The sequence below is a fragment of the Pristis pectinata genome, chromosome 10 (assembly GCF_009764475.1).
Source record: "Pristis pectinata isolate sPriPec2 chromosome 10, sPriPec2.1.pri, whole genome shotgun sequence".
In the NCBI taxonomy this organism is placed as follows: domain Eukaryota; kingdom Metazoa; phylum Chordata; class Chondrichthyes; order Rhinopristiformes; family Pristidae; genus Pristis; species Pristis pectinata.
In genome coordinates, this window is record NC_067414.1 from 9,136,064 (window position 1) to 9,152,227 (window position 16,164).

Here is a 16,164-nt window from a genome sequence, read left to right on the forward strand (position 1 = left end):
GGAGAGACTGGTTTTGTTAGACCTATATTCACCGCATAATGGAAGAATGAGAGGAGATATTGTGAAAACCCGAGAGACCAGATACGGGGAGGAACAGCTGATACCGGGATACGCCGTTTAGAACTGAGATGAGGAGAAATGTCCTTACTCCGGGAGTGGTGTACCGATGGAATTCTCTGCCATGGAAGGCAGTGGAAGCCAAGTCATTCAGTGTGAAAATCAAAAATTGTAGATATCAGAAATCTGAAACAAAGACAGAAAATGCTGGAATCACTCAGTGGTCTGGCCATATCTGTGGAAAGAAAAACAGAGGTGACGTTTATCAGGACAAAGACCCTTTATCAGAACTGCCCAACTCGCTAAATGTTTCGCTTTGCTTTTAGTTAAGACATGTTCAAGAAGGAGGCAGATATATTAATGTCAACGGGATCAAGAGGTACTGCGAGAAGGCAGGAACAGGGACTGAGGTGGATGACCAGCCATGTGCAGGTGACCTGGTGGGGGCAAGGCCCATCCCTGCTCTAGAAGGAATTAGTGAGAAGCTTCATTCAGAGAATGACAGGAACATCTAATACAAGGAATGGTTTGGTGAATACCAGATGCATTCATCGGAAGGCTAGGTGATACAGATGAGGAAGTAATGCAGGTATGTGCTAAGAGGAATGGAGAAGCAAGGTGTGAGTAGCCTGGTACAGATTATAAATATTGGCATAAACCAAGTGGCTTGTTGCTGTGCTGTGAATATTACACGAGTATGTCCCGGAAAACCATCCCCAGTTAACTTGTAAGTTATGAGATATTCAGCCATTGATTCAGGTCATCAATAGGCTTCATTTTCTGTCAGTATAAGAACTTGAACAGAATCTGACCACACTTAGAATATTGTGTTCAGTCCTGGTCACCTCATTATAGGAAGGATGTGGAAGCTTTAGAGAGGGTGCAGAGGAGATTTACCAGGATGCTGCTTGGATTGGAGAGCATGGCTTATGAGGATAGGTTGAGTGAGCTAGGGCTTTTCTCTTTGGAGCAAAGGAGGATGAGAGGTGACCTGATGGAGGTGTACAAGATGATAAGTGGCATAGATTGAGTGGACAGTCAGAGACTTTTTCCCAGAGCAGAAAAGGCTAACATGAAGGGGATAATGGTACAGGGGGATGTCAGAGGTAAGTTTTTTTTTACACAGAGATGGTGTGTGCATGGAACATGCTGCCCGGGGTGCTGGTAGAGGCAGATACATTAGGGACATTTCAGAGACTCTATGATAGGCACATGGAATAATAGAAAAATGGAGGGGTATGTGGGAAGAAAGGATCAGATAGATCTTAGAGGAGGTTAAAAGATTGGCACAAATCGTGGGCCGAAGGACCTGTACTGTGCTGTAGTGTTCTATGTTTAGCTCTGGTCCTGTCACTTGCAAAGTAAAACATTCCAGGGATGTTTAATCCTGAAATGATTACATTTTGATGTAAAGGCTTTACAGTTGAGGAGTTCATCAGCATTCACTGTTTTGTCTGTGAAATGTAAGCACCGCAAGCTGCTGAACTTTTGGACCAAATCCTAAATTAATCTGTCATGGCTGAAAGCAAGATTCAGTTCCACTTTGGGTTATTGTTTTTCCTAATTATGCAGCATTGAAATTCTGGTTTAAAGAGGGAGTTATATATTTTTGACCAACTATTCTTTGGCATGATGCTGGCTCGTACCATGTGTGAAGTAACAGCCACTGCCAGGGTGGTTGGTAGTTCCAGAGTTTGTGCCAGGCTGCAACATGCAGCTGCTGGGCCCTAATGAAGAGCTTTTCCTTTCCAAGAGCAGTGAATGAAACCACACAGGCTGCTTACAGCTGTGGCACTGGTGACTGCTGACTTGTAACAACATCCATTCAGATATTGTTTATCTTTTGAGACTCGACATGCAATAGTCAGTGGCTTATTACACTCAGCCGCAGATATTGTTTTGCAAGATGAAAAACACGACGATGCTGGAGGAACTCAGCAGGCCAGGCAGCATCCGTGGAGAAAAGCAGGCGGTCAATGTTTCAGGTCAGGACCCTTCTTCAGGACTGAAATAGGAAAAGGGGAAGCCCAATATATAGGAGGGAAAAGCAGAGCAGTGATAGGTGGACAAAAGAGGGGAGGCGGGGTGGGCACAGGGTGGTGATAGGTAGATGCAGGTAAGAGAGAGTGATGGGCAGGTACAGGGGAGGGGAGAGCAGATCCACCGGGGGATGGGTCAAAGGGAAGAAGAGAAAGGGGGAAAAAAAAAGGGGTAGAAAAAAGAGAGGCTGCGAAAGGGAAGAAGAGAAGAAGGATTGTGGGAGGGGGGGGGGTGTTATTTAAAGTGGGAGAATTCAATGTTCATGCCATTAGGGACAGGGTCCCCCTTGTCCCTCACATTTCATCCCACCGTCCAACACATCATTCTCCGCTACTTCCGCCATCTCCAATGGGACCCCACTACCAAGCATAGCTTCCCCTCCCCACTCCATCCCTTTCTGCCTTTTGCAGGGACCGCTCTCTCTGCAAATCCATAGTTTACTCCTCCCACCCCACTCCCACCCCGGGAACTTTCCACTGCCCCCGCCATAGGTACGACATCTGCCCCCAACACCACCTCCATCCAGGGACCCAAACAGTCCTTTCAGGTGAGACATAGATTCACCTGCGCCTCCCTTAATATCATCTACTGCATTCTGTCCTCCAAGTGTGGCTTCCTCTACATTGGTGAGACCAAACGCAGACTAGGTGACCATTTCACAGAACACCTGCGCTCCGTCCGTAACCGCGATCGGCATCTCCCCGTTGCCGGTCACTTCAACTCCCCCTCCCACACTGTCACTGATATGTCAGTCCTCAGTCTCCTCCACTGCCAGGAGAATTCCAAGCGCAAACTGGAGGAACAGAACCTCATTTTCTGTCTTGGAACCTTGCAGCCTAACGGCATGAACATTGAATTCTCCCACTTTAAGTAACCCCCACCCACCCACCCACCCACCCACCCACCCACCATGCTTCTTCTCTTCCCTTTCCCAGCCCCTGTCTTTCTCCTACCCCTTTTTTTCCCTTTCTCTCCTTCCCTTTGACCCATTCCCTGGTGGATCTGCTCTCCCCTCCTCCCCTACATCTACTTATCACCGTCTTGTGCCCACCCCACCTCCCCTCTTTTGTCCAACTATCACTGCTCTGTTTTCCCCTCCTATATATCGGGCTTCCCCTTTTCCTATCTTCGGTCCTGAAGAAGGGTCCTGACCCAAAATATTGACTGCCTGCTTTCCTCCACGGGTGCTGCCTGGCCTGCTGAGTTCCTCCAGCATCGTCGTGTTTTTCATCTAGATTCCAGCATCTGCAGTCCTTTGTTTCTCTGATATTGTTTTGCAGTCTATTTGAACCTTATTTGTGGCACTGTCATTATTTTTGTTTGATAAATGCTCCATGACATTTCAATAAGTCAAAGATACTACATCAATGCAAGTTGTTGTTCTTCTCTGCTACTTTTATATCTCCAAGCAGTTATGCAAGGTACTCCTATATTCCCACCTCTGCTCCCAGTGTGCTATTGTCTTTCTGTTAAGGTTTCTCATGGGAGTGACTCGCCTGACACCACAAAGCTACTCCATGATCTACAAGGCTCAAATCAAGAGCGTGATGGGATACTGTCTACTTGCCTGGATGAGTGTAGTGCATCTAAGACAGAGCAGCCTACTTTGCCTGGCTCCCCACCAGCCAGCCTAAACGTTTATTCACTCCACCACTGGCACCAAGTGGCTGTCGTTATATACCATTCACTCACCCAGGCTATTCCAGTAGCCCTTCCTAAACTGGTGGCTTCCACCAACAAGGAGGTCGAGGGTAGCGGTACATGGGAACACCACCACTAGCAGGTTCCCTTTCAGGTTTCACATAATCTTGAAGAAAAACGTCGCCAGCCCTTCATCGCTGGGTCTAAATCCTGAAATTCTCTCCCCACATCAGCACTGTGGGGGTACTAGGACTGCAGCAGATCAAGAAGGCAGCTCATCACAATCAAGAGTAACAAAGAATGGGCAATGATCCTGAAAATACCTCCAATTCCACCATCCAGCCATTCTCAGAGATCTTTCTTTTCTCCTTAAGCTACACAATCATAATCTTTTACGACTCAGTACATTGACCCTACTTCCCTGCATTCTTCAGTCCACCCCCCCCCCCCACTCCAAAATCCATCCAAAGTAAATGTGTAAAAGAGAGACAAAAGACTGCAAGTGCTGAAATCTGGAGCAACATTTGCTTGAACTCAGATGTTGGAGGGCTGAAGCTAAGATGTAAATGATTTTAAACTGACCAGGAGTGCAATTTTGCACTAGGTAATTCCTACACGTACAATATTGCATTGTAGTTTACACAGTGAGCTGTAGTTACTGCACCTGCAGATGTGTGTCGGAAGCCTCTAGCTGCATTTAGCAGGTTAAATGTTATCTAGATGGCTCTCCACTTCTTTTCCCCACAACTGCCTGTCAACTGGAGAAAATTTACATAATGATTCAGTGTGTGACGATATGCTTCGTAACACTCAGAGGATCCTTATGACTAAGAGAACTGTTTGTGTAATTACAAGATAAGGGCTGACAGCTGTTACAATTGCAATGATTAATGACCCTGTGATATAGATTCCCTGGTTGATCCTGCATCGTCTAACCTCTACTGAAGTTTCCCCACATAGAAAACAGTAACTCAACAGTGTTAGAATTCACAATACTTTGGGTATCAACTGAATCAGCATTACTTGTCAACGTGGAAGTTATTGAACTTGTTTTAATATTTTGGCAAACTAATTACTCATTTCCTTGCAGTTTTTACCTAATTTACACTTGAGTTTACACTGTATGGCACAGAAAGAGGCCATTTTGCCCAAGTGCCTGGTTACCTGTATGTTAGAGCTAACCAATTAATACTCTGCTCATTTCCCAAAGTCCTCTCAAGTAGTCAGCTTCAAGCATTAATATCCAATTGAGAACAGGATGAATGAATGACCAGCCCACTTCAAAATGCTACTTAGACATTTCTTGACCTTGCTGCTTGTTTTTGGACAAACAACTTAAATCTGTCACTTCTGATCACATTATCCCTTATCCTTGGTATCTCTGTCATTTGTGACTTGCTTGGCTGCACGTCTACATCAGAAGGTTGTGGGCTGCACAGTAGAGCCTCTGCTTCTCAGCTCCAGCTGACCATAATCAGTCGTAGTGAGAGCTAGCTAGTAGAATGACTTGACGAGTGGTAGAATCTTGGGCAGGGGAGTTGATGGGAATGGGGAGAATAGGTTACAGGGAATGGGGTTACCCAGAGGAGGTTTACAAGAACAATCCTAGGAATGAAAGGGTTAACACATGAGCCAGTGTTTGATGGCTCTGGGCCTGTACTCGCTGGAGTTTAGAAGGATGAGCGGGGATCTCATTGAGACCTACTGAATATTGAAAGGCCTGGATAGAGTGGACGTGGAGAGGATGTTTCCAGTCATAGGATAGTCTAGGACCAGAGGGCACAGCCTCAGAAATAGAAGGACATCCCTTTACAAGATAGTGCCAGAGCATGGCGACTCATTGCAAGCTGCTCTTTACAGATCTACTATACCAAAACCAATTGAACAGAGATGAGGAGGAATTTCTTTAGCCAGAGGGCAGTGAATCTGTGGAATTCATTGCCACAGACGGCTGTGGAGGCCAAGTCATTGGGTATATTTAAAGTGGAGGTTGATAGGTTCTTGATTAGTAAGGGTGTCAAAGGTTACAGGGAGAAGGCAGGAGAATGGGGTTGAGAGGGAAAAATAAATCAGCCATGATCGAATGGTGGAGCAGACTCGATGGGCGAAATGGCCTAATTCTGCTCCTATGTCTTATGGCTCTGTGAGCCAGCATAGACTTGATGGACTGAAGTGGCATCCTTCTGTGTCTTAAAGAGACGTGGAAAGTTCCATTCCAGCAACAAAAGTCTAGGTTGAAAAAAAACAAGGTGCTGGAGGAACTCAGCAGGCCAGGTAGCATCCATGGAGAAAAGCAGGTGGTCAACGTTTCAGGTCAGGACCCTTCTTCAGGGCTGAAGATAGGAAAAGGGGAAGCCCAATATATAGGAGGGAAAAGCAGAGCAGTGATAGGTGGACAAAAGAGGGGAGGCGGGGTGGGCACAAGGTTGTGATAGGTAGATGCAGGTAAGAGAAAGTGTCAGGCAGATGCGGGGGAGGAGGGGAGAGCAGATCCACTAAGGGATGGTGACCGCTTTCTAGAACACCTGCGCTCTGTCCGTAACTGCGACCTGTATCTTCCCATTGTCAGTCAGTTCAACTCCCCCTCCCACTCCATCACTGATATGTCAGTCCTCGGCCTCCTCCACTGCCAGGAGAATTCCAAGCGCAAACTGGAGGAACAGCACCTCATTTTCCGTCTTGGGACCTTACAGCCTAACAGCATGAACGTTGAATACTCCTGCTTTATGTAAACCAACCACCCCCAGCCGCTTTTCTTTTCTAGCCTATTTCTCTTCTTTTCCCTCCCCTCTCCTCCCCTCCCCCCATGGTGCACCTGCCTCCATATCTTTGACCCATCCCCCGGTGGATCTGCTCTCCCCTCCTCCCCCGCACCTGCTTATCTCTATCTCTTACCTGCATCTACCTATCACCACCCTGTGCCCACCCCGCCTCCCCTCTTTTGTCCACCTATCACTGCTCTGCTGTTCCCTCCTATATATTGGGCTTCCCCTTTTCTTATCTTCAGTCTTGAAGAAAGGTCCCTGACCCAAAATGTTGACTGTCTGTTTTTCCTCCACGGATGCTGCCTGGCCTGCTGAGTTCCTCCAGCGTCATCATGTTTTTCATCTGGATTCCACCATCTGCAATCCTTTGTTTCTCTATTTTTTCAAAAGTCTAGGCTAACACCATTGCAGAACAGGAGGACTATTGCATATCATAGGTGCTGTCTTTCAGATAAGTTATTCAATTGTGGCCCAAACTGAAATGTAAACATAAAATGGCAAAATCTTACAACGGATTTTATGGAATATAAATACAGAAACTGGTAAGTCAGCCTATTCAGCCCATGCGGGCATAATGCTAATGAAGTCCACCCACTCTTTCGTCATCCAAATCTAGCAGGGTAACAACATTCCCCTCTCCCTCATGGGCTCATCCAATCTTCCCCAAACAGTATCCATACTATTCATTTCAACCACTTTGAGTTCCACATTCTTACCACTTTTTGGGTAAAGAAGTTTCTTAATTTCCTATCATATTTCATCGTGATGGTCATATATTGTCTTCTTGACCAGTGGAGACACTTTCTCCGTATCTACTTTAACAAAAACCTTCATAATTTTAAAGACCTTTCTTCTCACAAGAGAAAAAAAGAAAGACCCAGTCTGTTCATTCTTTTTTGGTATTTATCCCCACATTTTTAGAATCATCCTCATAAGTCTTTGCACCTGCTCCAATGCCTCGAAACCTGTTTTATAAAAGGTGTGTATGCAGTATTGTGGACTAATCATGTTCGATTAAACTTGACCATAACCTACCTATTTTTAAATTCCATCCCTCTTGAAATAAACCCCAGGACTTACTTTAATTTTATTAATAACCTTGGTAAACTGAGGCACAGCTCTCAGTGATTATGTGCACTCTGAGATCCCTTTGTTCCTCCATACTACCTGTATTCACACCTTCCAAGTAACCTCCCTATTCTTCCTACAAAAATGTACCGCCTTGCATTACCTGTGCTGAACTTTATTTGCCCACTCTACAAATTTATTAATATTTCCTATGACTTGTTGCCATCCTCCTCAGTATTGATCATCACCATGCTCTGCCCAGACTGACATCATCCACAAATTTTGAAATTGTGTTCTTGATTTGAGTTCAAATCATTTTACCACCCACAAGCTTCCACATCAATAGTTATTCTTCACTCCCACTCTGCTTTCTGTCCTGAAGCTTAGCTAGCAATCCATTCTGCTCCCAGTTCTCTTAACTCTGCAAGCTAATTAATTACTCTTTTATGGGGCACATCAAAGGTTATTGAAAATCTAGCTAATTTAAAACTTCTGAATTACCCTTGTACACTCTGTTACCTCAAAGAAAAAAATTTGGTTAGTTAGTGGTGTTGAAATTTATGCTGACTGTTCATTATAACGTTTGTTTTTAAATATTGCTGTTCTCTTGTTCAGTTGGGATTCCATTATCATTTCCTACCAAGGTTACACTGACATGTCCTGGTAATTGTGGAACTGTTCTATTCCGCCTTCTTAAATATAGGTATTATGTTAACTCTTTGGTGATTCTTGGACACCTTTTTGAAGGCAATTGGGGGCTTAGTCTGGTGTCTTATCCTTCAATCTACACCACTAAAAGCGAATGATCTATTATTACATTACTGTTTGACTTGTGCACAATTGGCTACCAGTTTTCCTTTTTCATTCAAAGCCCAATCTCTGGGGCTGTGAGGCAGCAATACTGGCTCCTGCATCACTATGCCACCCTACTCGAGTGGGAATCCAGAGGCCATCCCAGTCTAGCATCTTGTGCCAAATGTGAAGGGCCAGCACTTTTTGATGGGATGATAATTGCTGGATTGGTTTTGTAACCAACTATAAGCCCAGATCATGCTCTTCCAAAAGGCAGAGAGATCAGTTTGATCCACACTGCATATCTGTCCAAGAACAGTAAATAGGTTATAATTGATCAGCATTTCAGCAGATTTTACCCACTTTTTCATCATCTTTTCATCTCTGTAGCCAACAGAAAAATAATAAAATGCATGTCTTGAAAGTTTCAATTGATTTTTATACTCAATTCTTTTGGGGAAGAAAATTTGTGCACTCACTGACCCAAATAAACAGCCTGCCAGGACTGAACTGATACAGCCCAAACTCAATTAGAGCAATTTCCTTATAGCCAGGGGTGAGAAAAAAGTACCTTCAGCCTAAATGCAGCCAAGAGATGGAATGAAAGAGTGGTTGTACAGAAAACACAATTTAAACCAACGTTGAATACATGTTGTTGCGGGCCAGAAATTAATGATCAAGGTCCATTTTGAAAGCTGAAAGGCACTTCGGTGCAGTTGGGATTAATGTGCTGCCTCTATTAGAGACTGAATTTCCTGTGTTCACTGGGGTGTGAGGTACTTACGTCAACAGAATTCCAGTAATGTTTATATCCCCTAGTAGGGAAGATTAACTGCTGCCTCTGTTGCTTTTTTTTAATGGTTTATGGTGAAACACAGATGTCTGCTAATACTGATATTTCATTTTACTCCTCTAATTGTTCCACTAGCCCATCCTTCCTGATGACAGCAACTCATTGCCTGCAGAAGCTATCAGTACAGCGTCATCCTTCAGGATGCTCTCCATATTGTGGGGCAGCTGTCATTAGGCTCTGTGTAATGTCAGGGTTAACACCTGCCTCAGTCTTTGGATACTGCGAGACAGCTGTTGTAGCATTAGCAAGAATCTGTGTTATGAGGGAATAGGAGCAGGGCATTCAGCTGCTTGAGGTTGTTCTGTCACTTACTTACACTGTGGATAATCTGTACTTTCTCTCCATTTGCCTATTCATATCCTTTGATCCTCACTTACAAAAATCTTAGCCTTGAAAGTTCCGTCACCTCCAGCGTTGACACCCTTTGAAACCTTGTGTATAAAAGGAATTCCTCATTTTTCACTACTTAGCCCAACTGATTCCCCCACTAAATTCCATGCACTTACCCTATTAAATCCATTTCATCCTGTTAAACTCTGCAATTAGCCCAGGGTGAAACAGGTATCTGTAAATCTGAAGCATCATTTTCTCCCTTTTGTACGCCAGCCCCCATGAGATTTCAATTACCTTTCTGAACACCAGCATTTCTTTGTTGCCAGTGATTTCTACTACTGTATCTGATCATCTGATCGTGTTGGGGGGGGGGGGGGGGGGGGGGGGGGGCTGGTGGCGGCATTCTGTATACATGTGGACCTCTGTACAAGTTTTAGTTTTTTGACATATGACCAGTACCTTATTCTAGGCTGCATTGAATGCCAGGTTCAGCATTCAAGTCTGAGTCCAGAACACTAGTCAATCTTTAAAAAGCAGCACATGGTCATTGATGTATTGTTGCAGCACAGAGAACCTGTTTCTCCACTTCAAGGTAAGGAAATCATTTCCAATACACTTTCCAACCATCCCAGTGGATGGTCCTTTTGCCAGATGGTCTGAGCTGTGGTCCAGTCAGTCTACCTGCAAGCAGGTGGACAGAAAGATGTCGTTCTCATGAATATCTATTGATGTGATTTCCTTTCTGTTCCAGGGGTTGGTACAAGGAACTACTATAGGAAGATTGGTTACGAATTGGAAGGTCCCTATATGGTCAAGCATCTGAACTGAGCTCACTCTTTCCCTGGAGTTGCTGAACACAAAGCTGTGTGCAAGTCCTGACCCTGGGCAGCTGTGCTCCTAAAAGAAAACACCTTTGCTGCATCACCACAGGGTTTTAGTGCTCAGTTGAGCTTCTGATCCATCACTCCTGGTCTAGGGATACACAGATTATTGTACTGCTTTAGACAGTGTGATACATCTTCATTGGAGATGTGTACTGATCGTTGATTGATGCAACACACACTGTTACAAGGGAATAAGTTGCACCTCTGGTACAATCTTCAGTTGTCTTCAGTATCAATATCCCTACAGTTAAAGGAGGTATTTGAATTACCTCAGAAGGTAAATGGTGGTTAGGGTATTTAAGTATTAAATGAGTCCAGCCTTTTGGCCCCAGTAGAAATGCATTTCCAGGTATGGATCAATCCCTTAATGAAGAACACCATCCCATTATCCTTTTTACTTGTGTGGGCCTTTGCCACACTGGCTCAATTTTGAACTAGTTTCCTTTCCCTCTGATCACAGTTGCACTAAGATCCTTCTCAGTCCCCCTCCTTATATAGGTGGGGTCAGGTAACTCAAGCAAAACAGTGTTCGAACTGCAACATAAAACTGCCTCAGTAGGTTGGTGACAAGTGATCTACTCCAACCAATCCCACAACCGACTACAGCTGATCCTGGCACAACAAGCAAGTTCTGAGGAGAGTTATCAAATGGTAGGAGACACCCCTTGCACTGGAAACTCATTGTTCAACAGCAAAGATCAGGTTTTTCTGGGCAAAGTAGTAAAGTTTGTAATTGTTTTCATCTGTAAACTCAGTAAGTGAACTGAGCACTTTTAAACATCTTTAATAAAAAATGTTTTCTTAAATATGTTAACTTTGAGGATTTAATGCTTTAAGCTGCTATTTGTAGCTGTCAACTTGCACATATAGTGGCACTGACAACAGTTAACCATGGTGAATTCTGGCACAATAAAAGAACTCCATAGCCTTTTGTGATTTTAAAACTCCAATAGTTCCAGAATATTGCCTTAAGATTTGTTAGGTTCCACTTTTATTTGCTAGTTTCTCTTTTGGGCTTTCTTCACCAGCTTGCCATCTATTACATCCCACTAAAACTGCCCCAGATGACCAATGAGAGTTTCTCTGAGCACTTAGGTTGATAAATATGTCTTGTATTCAATATCACAATGCACATTTGGTTCCAGCAAGGCAATCTGTCCAAGACTTCATGCACTCAAGCATTTTATTGTAGAATAACTACACCAAGGGAAGTTCATTCATCATGTTAATTCACTCACTGGAAAACAAAGTAACAAAACAGGGCACCACACAAAGTGATATGCTAAATTGCTAGCAAGAGACAAAAATAAGGATATTCAGGAGGATGGAATAGTGACTCCACATCAGCAGCCCTTCAGCAGACAGATTCTGCCAGATAGCATCCCTGAGCCTCCCAATTGCTTCACTTTGTTAACATGGAATCCATTTTAACACCTCCCCTCCAGATGTATTTGCCACAGTTGCTCAACCAACCATGTCTGTCACTATTGGTCAAGCAATATTCCCTCCCAGTCAACAGGATTTATCATTTTATCCCAAGTTCAAGCTTGTCATGGGCATAAATGTCATGAAAATTGGCTTTTTGCAGCAGTACAGTACAAACATGACAAACCCAAACCAAACTTATTTACAACAGAATAACATAATGACAATAGTGTGAGGTAGAAATATAGTCTGAGGTATTATTAGGGGGCTCTCTTTCCTTCCCTCCCCCCACCCAAACAAGTTGATTAAAGAACCTGATGGCAGTGGGGAAGAAGCTGTTGTTGAGCCTTGAGGTGTGGGTCTTTAGCAAAGGGCACAGCCCAGGTGGTGGGGGTCCATAATGATTGATGTCCCTTCAAGATATCACCTCTTGTGGATGTCCTCAGTGGGGAGAGCTGTACCCACCCACTCATTAGCTGGAATCACTTCAACCACTCCAGGTCTCTGAAATAGCATTGAAAGTATGCACTCAAACTTCAACAGTTGAAGTAAGCCACTTGATGGTGGCAACCTCCACCTGGAATCACAAGTCATCTGGCTTGGGAATGTTATTTTGGAAGACTTCCTCAATTCAAGAATGCAGAAACTAAGTATAAAAAGGAGGGGCAAGTGCTCAATGGAGACAAGAAGTTCTGCAGATGCCAGAATCTGGAGCAACACATGAAAACTGCTGGAGGAACTCAGCAGGTCAGGCAGCATCTATGGAGGGAAATAAACAGTCGACATTCCAGGTCTTGACCCAAAAAGACAACTTGTATTTCCCTCCATAGATGCTACCTGACCTGCTGAGTTCCTCCAGCATTTTGCATGGCAAATGCTCAATGCAATGTGGAGTTAACTTCTCAAATGAGAAGAAATACTAAACTTTTGGTGCCAAAAGAATTCAACAAAAGATGCTTGTTTAAAGGTTCCCCCCCCAAAAAAAAATCAGTTTATGGTATAGAAAGGCAGTTGTTTAAGAGGTTACATTTCCCCTTTCCTGCACCTTCCTTCCCCATCCCTCCCCCCCAAACAACTTTTCATTTAATTGTTAGAAATTTATGATAGGGGTTCTGGAGAGGGCACAGATCAAAAATACTGATATTTCACCCAAGGCAGATTCTCACTGCAATCTGATATTCTGCACTGTCAACTCCACATTTAGCAATTCTATTCCAAAGTTTGGAAAAGCACAAAGACCACTTTAATTAGTTTCTCCTGAAAAGACTGCTTGGGTCTATCAATGGTGAATTCATCAGCATTTTGTTTCAGACTCCCCTTCTATCACACTCAAGATTATCCTCAAAATCAATCTTCAACAGGATTCTGCCACCAGATATTTTTCCTGCACAGTAGTGTGGTTAGCATTATGCTTTACAGTGCCAGTCAGCCGGATTCAATTCTGGCCACTGTCTGTAAGGAGTTTGTACGCTCTCCCCATGTCTGCGTGGGTTTCCTCCGGGTGCTCTGGTTTCCTCCCACATTCCAAAGACATACGGGTTAGGAAGTTGTGGGCATGCTATGTTGGCGCTAGAAGTGTGGTGACACTTGCGGGCTGCCCCCAGAACATTCTACACAAAAGATGCATTTCACTGTGTTTTGATGTACATGTGACTAAAAGATCTCATCATCTCTTCTTCCCACCCCCCCACCCCCAAAAAAAAAGGACCATTCCCTCTGCTACTCTTTGGTTTCCACCCCATTTCTCAAGAGAACTTTCCCCATGCAACTGCAGGAGACAACACCTGCCATTTCACCTCCTCCCACCATCCAGGGAGGCAAACAGTCCTTCCAGGTGGAGCAACAATCGACTTGCACTTCTTCCAATTTAATGTAGTGCATTCAGTACTCACAATATGGTCTCTGCATTGAGCAAACCAGTCACAGACTGGGTGACCACTTTACAAGTGTGACTCAAGCTTCCAGTCACCTCTCACTTTAAATTCTCTCCCATTTCCCACTCTGACCAGTCTTCAGCCTCCTCCCTTGTCCAAAGATACCCAACACAAGCTCAAGGAATAGCACCTTACCTTCTATCTGGGCACACTGCAGCCTCTGGATTTAATATTGAATTTAACAGTTACAGTTAACCATCTCTTCATCCTTGTGGCCAAACTGTTGTTTCAATTGGTTTTCCTTCCCCCTCTGCCAGTTTAGATACATTGACAAGTTTGGCCTGCACCTGTCACAGACATTCCCTCTTCTCACCCACTGTCCAAAACCTAAAACACACATTTTCAGGCTTGCCCCACTTCCAATGAAGAGTGCTTGACCCAAAATATCAGATCTGTTTCTCTCCCTCCTGATAGCTGCCTGATCTGTTAATCAAAAAAAAACAAACTGTTGGAGGAGCTCAGCATGTCAGGCAGCATCTGTGGAAGAAACTGAACAGTCAACATTTTGGGTCAAGACCCTTCCAAAATGATCTGCTGAATGCTCCCAGCATTTCCCCTCCCCCCCTCACTATTAAACAAAACAATTTCTCAAAAATTGTTTGGCTGGACCCCCAGTTACCAAATCTCCTCTAGATCTTTGACCAGAACAACCCAGCTGCTCCAGTCTACCCACACGGTCAGAATAGATGCAGTAAGTACTTGGCAATGAATGAAGCCAACCTCTTCCTTGCCCAAGCTTCCAGCATTTAGAGCACAATTTCCATGCAAGATCCTAAAATCCATCAAAAACATGAATTAACATACAAAAGCATTTAAATTCTGTTGGAAATAAGGGAAAAGGTGGCTGATTGTTATCTGACTGACATCTTTGTGCATGCTCTTGGCAGAAAGGAAAAAACAACAATCAATCAAGGGAGAGGTAAATTCATTGAGAAGTATTAAGACAAGAGGGTGGTGTGTATTTGGAACAAGCTGCCAGAGGAAGTGGTAGAGGCAGGTACAATTACAACATTTGAAAGATATTTGGACAGGTACATGGATAGGAAAGGTTTAGGAGGAATTTGGGCCAAAAGCAGGCAAGTGGGACTAGCACAGGTAGGCAACTTGGTCAGCATGGACAAATTGACCTGAAGGGCCCATTTCCATGCTGTACAACTGTGGTAAATAGGTAGTTAAGATCTTATGGAAGGATTAAAAGAAAGTGACTTCAGACTAGTGGCAGTGGCATTTTCATGGCAATATTTAAATCAGGTACGTATATTGCAAAAGCAAAGTAATTTTAACATTCACATCCTAAGGTCAACAGTCATATCAAAGAGTCATTTCTTGAGGTCACACTGGATAGTCAACTGCATCAATACATCCCAGAACTAATCAGGGAGAGAGCCACAAAAGACTTAGTATTAAAGAAGTGAGCCAGAATATATGTCATTGTGACCCAATATGATTAAGTTCTTAATGAAGTTAAAAGTAAATGTTTACATAAAAGGAAGAAACAAACCCATGATTGTAGACTGCAGTAAAGTGAATTTGAGTGGGATCTATTGTCACGTCCAATTATCCATTGCCACCCACCCCCCCCCCCCCCCCCCAAGAAGCAAGAATCTGGTGAATGAAAGCCTCCAGAAACCATCCAGCAAGGCCCTGCATAATACTGGGTGATCACATGGATGGGAAAGAACAAACCCCACCCACAAGTCTGCTAAGAAAACATTAGACAGCAAAGCTGCCATATCAAAAGTTTCTCCCATTCCCCTACATTTGGCTTTCCAAATGACTGACATTCAGAAGCATCCAAAACAATTAGGAAAGCAAGCAAATAAATCACCAAAAGCATAACAAACAATATTAAAAGCACAGCTTAGCTTATTTTTATTTCCCCCCCCTTGCAGCTGAATATCTCCATTGAACAGGAATGAATGGGCCCCGTGGATTCTGTGCCAAGAGACAAGCAGATTGCCCATCTGAAGCCACGGGGACTTCAACAGATTCATGCTCCACAATATACGACATTCACCAGCAATCATCCTCAGTAGTTCCAACATTTGAGTATTTATTCAAATGTTTTTTTCAGGATGTGATCACCACAGGCAAGGACAGCATTTATTCCCTTGCCCCAGCTTGCCCTTAGGAAGATGGTGAGCTACTGGAGTCCTTCTGAAGATGCAACCAACACAATTGGGCAGACAATTCCAGGATTTACATCCAGTGATGAAGGAGAAGAGATTCCCTTCTCTTCACACCCCACCAAAAAAAAAATCAGAACTGTTTGAGATTTGGATGGAAGCCACAAGTGGTAGTGTTCCATTGTGCCCGTTGTCCTTGACTTTGTTTTCCTTCACAGTAGAGATTGTGGGTTTGGGAAGTGGTGT

At 43.9% G+C, this 16,164-nt stretch overlaps 1 protein-coding gene across 1 annotated transcript in view; it reads left to right on the top strand.

Moving 5' to 3' along the window:
• Positions 1 to 11,236, top strand: part of elp3 (elongator acetyltransferase complex subunit 3) — a 78,139-nt gene extending 66,903 nt beyond the window's left edge. Inside the window, exon 15 of the mRNA XM_052024394.1 lies at positions 10,301 to 11,236. Within this exon, the coding sequence (XP_051880354.1) occupies positions 10,301 to 10,377 (77 nt within the window). The 3' untranslated portion in view covers positions 10,378 to 11,236. The remainder of the gene's footprint in view (positions 1 to 10,300) is intronic.
• Positions 11,237 to 16,164: the final 4,928 nt, after the last annotated feature.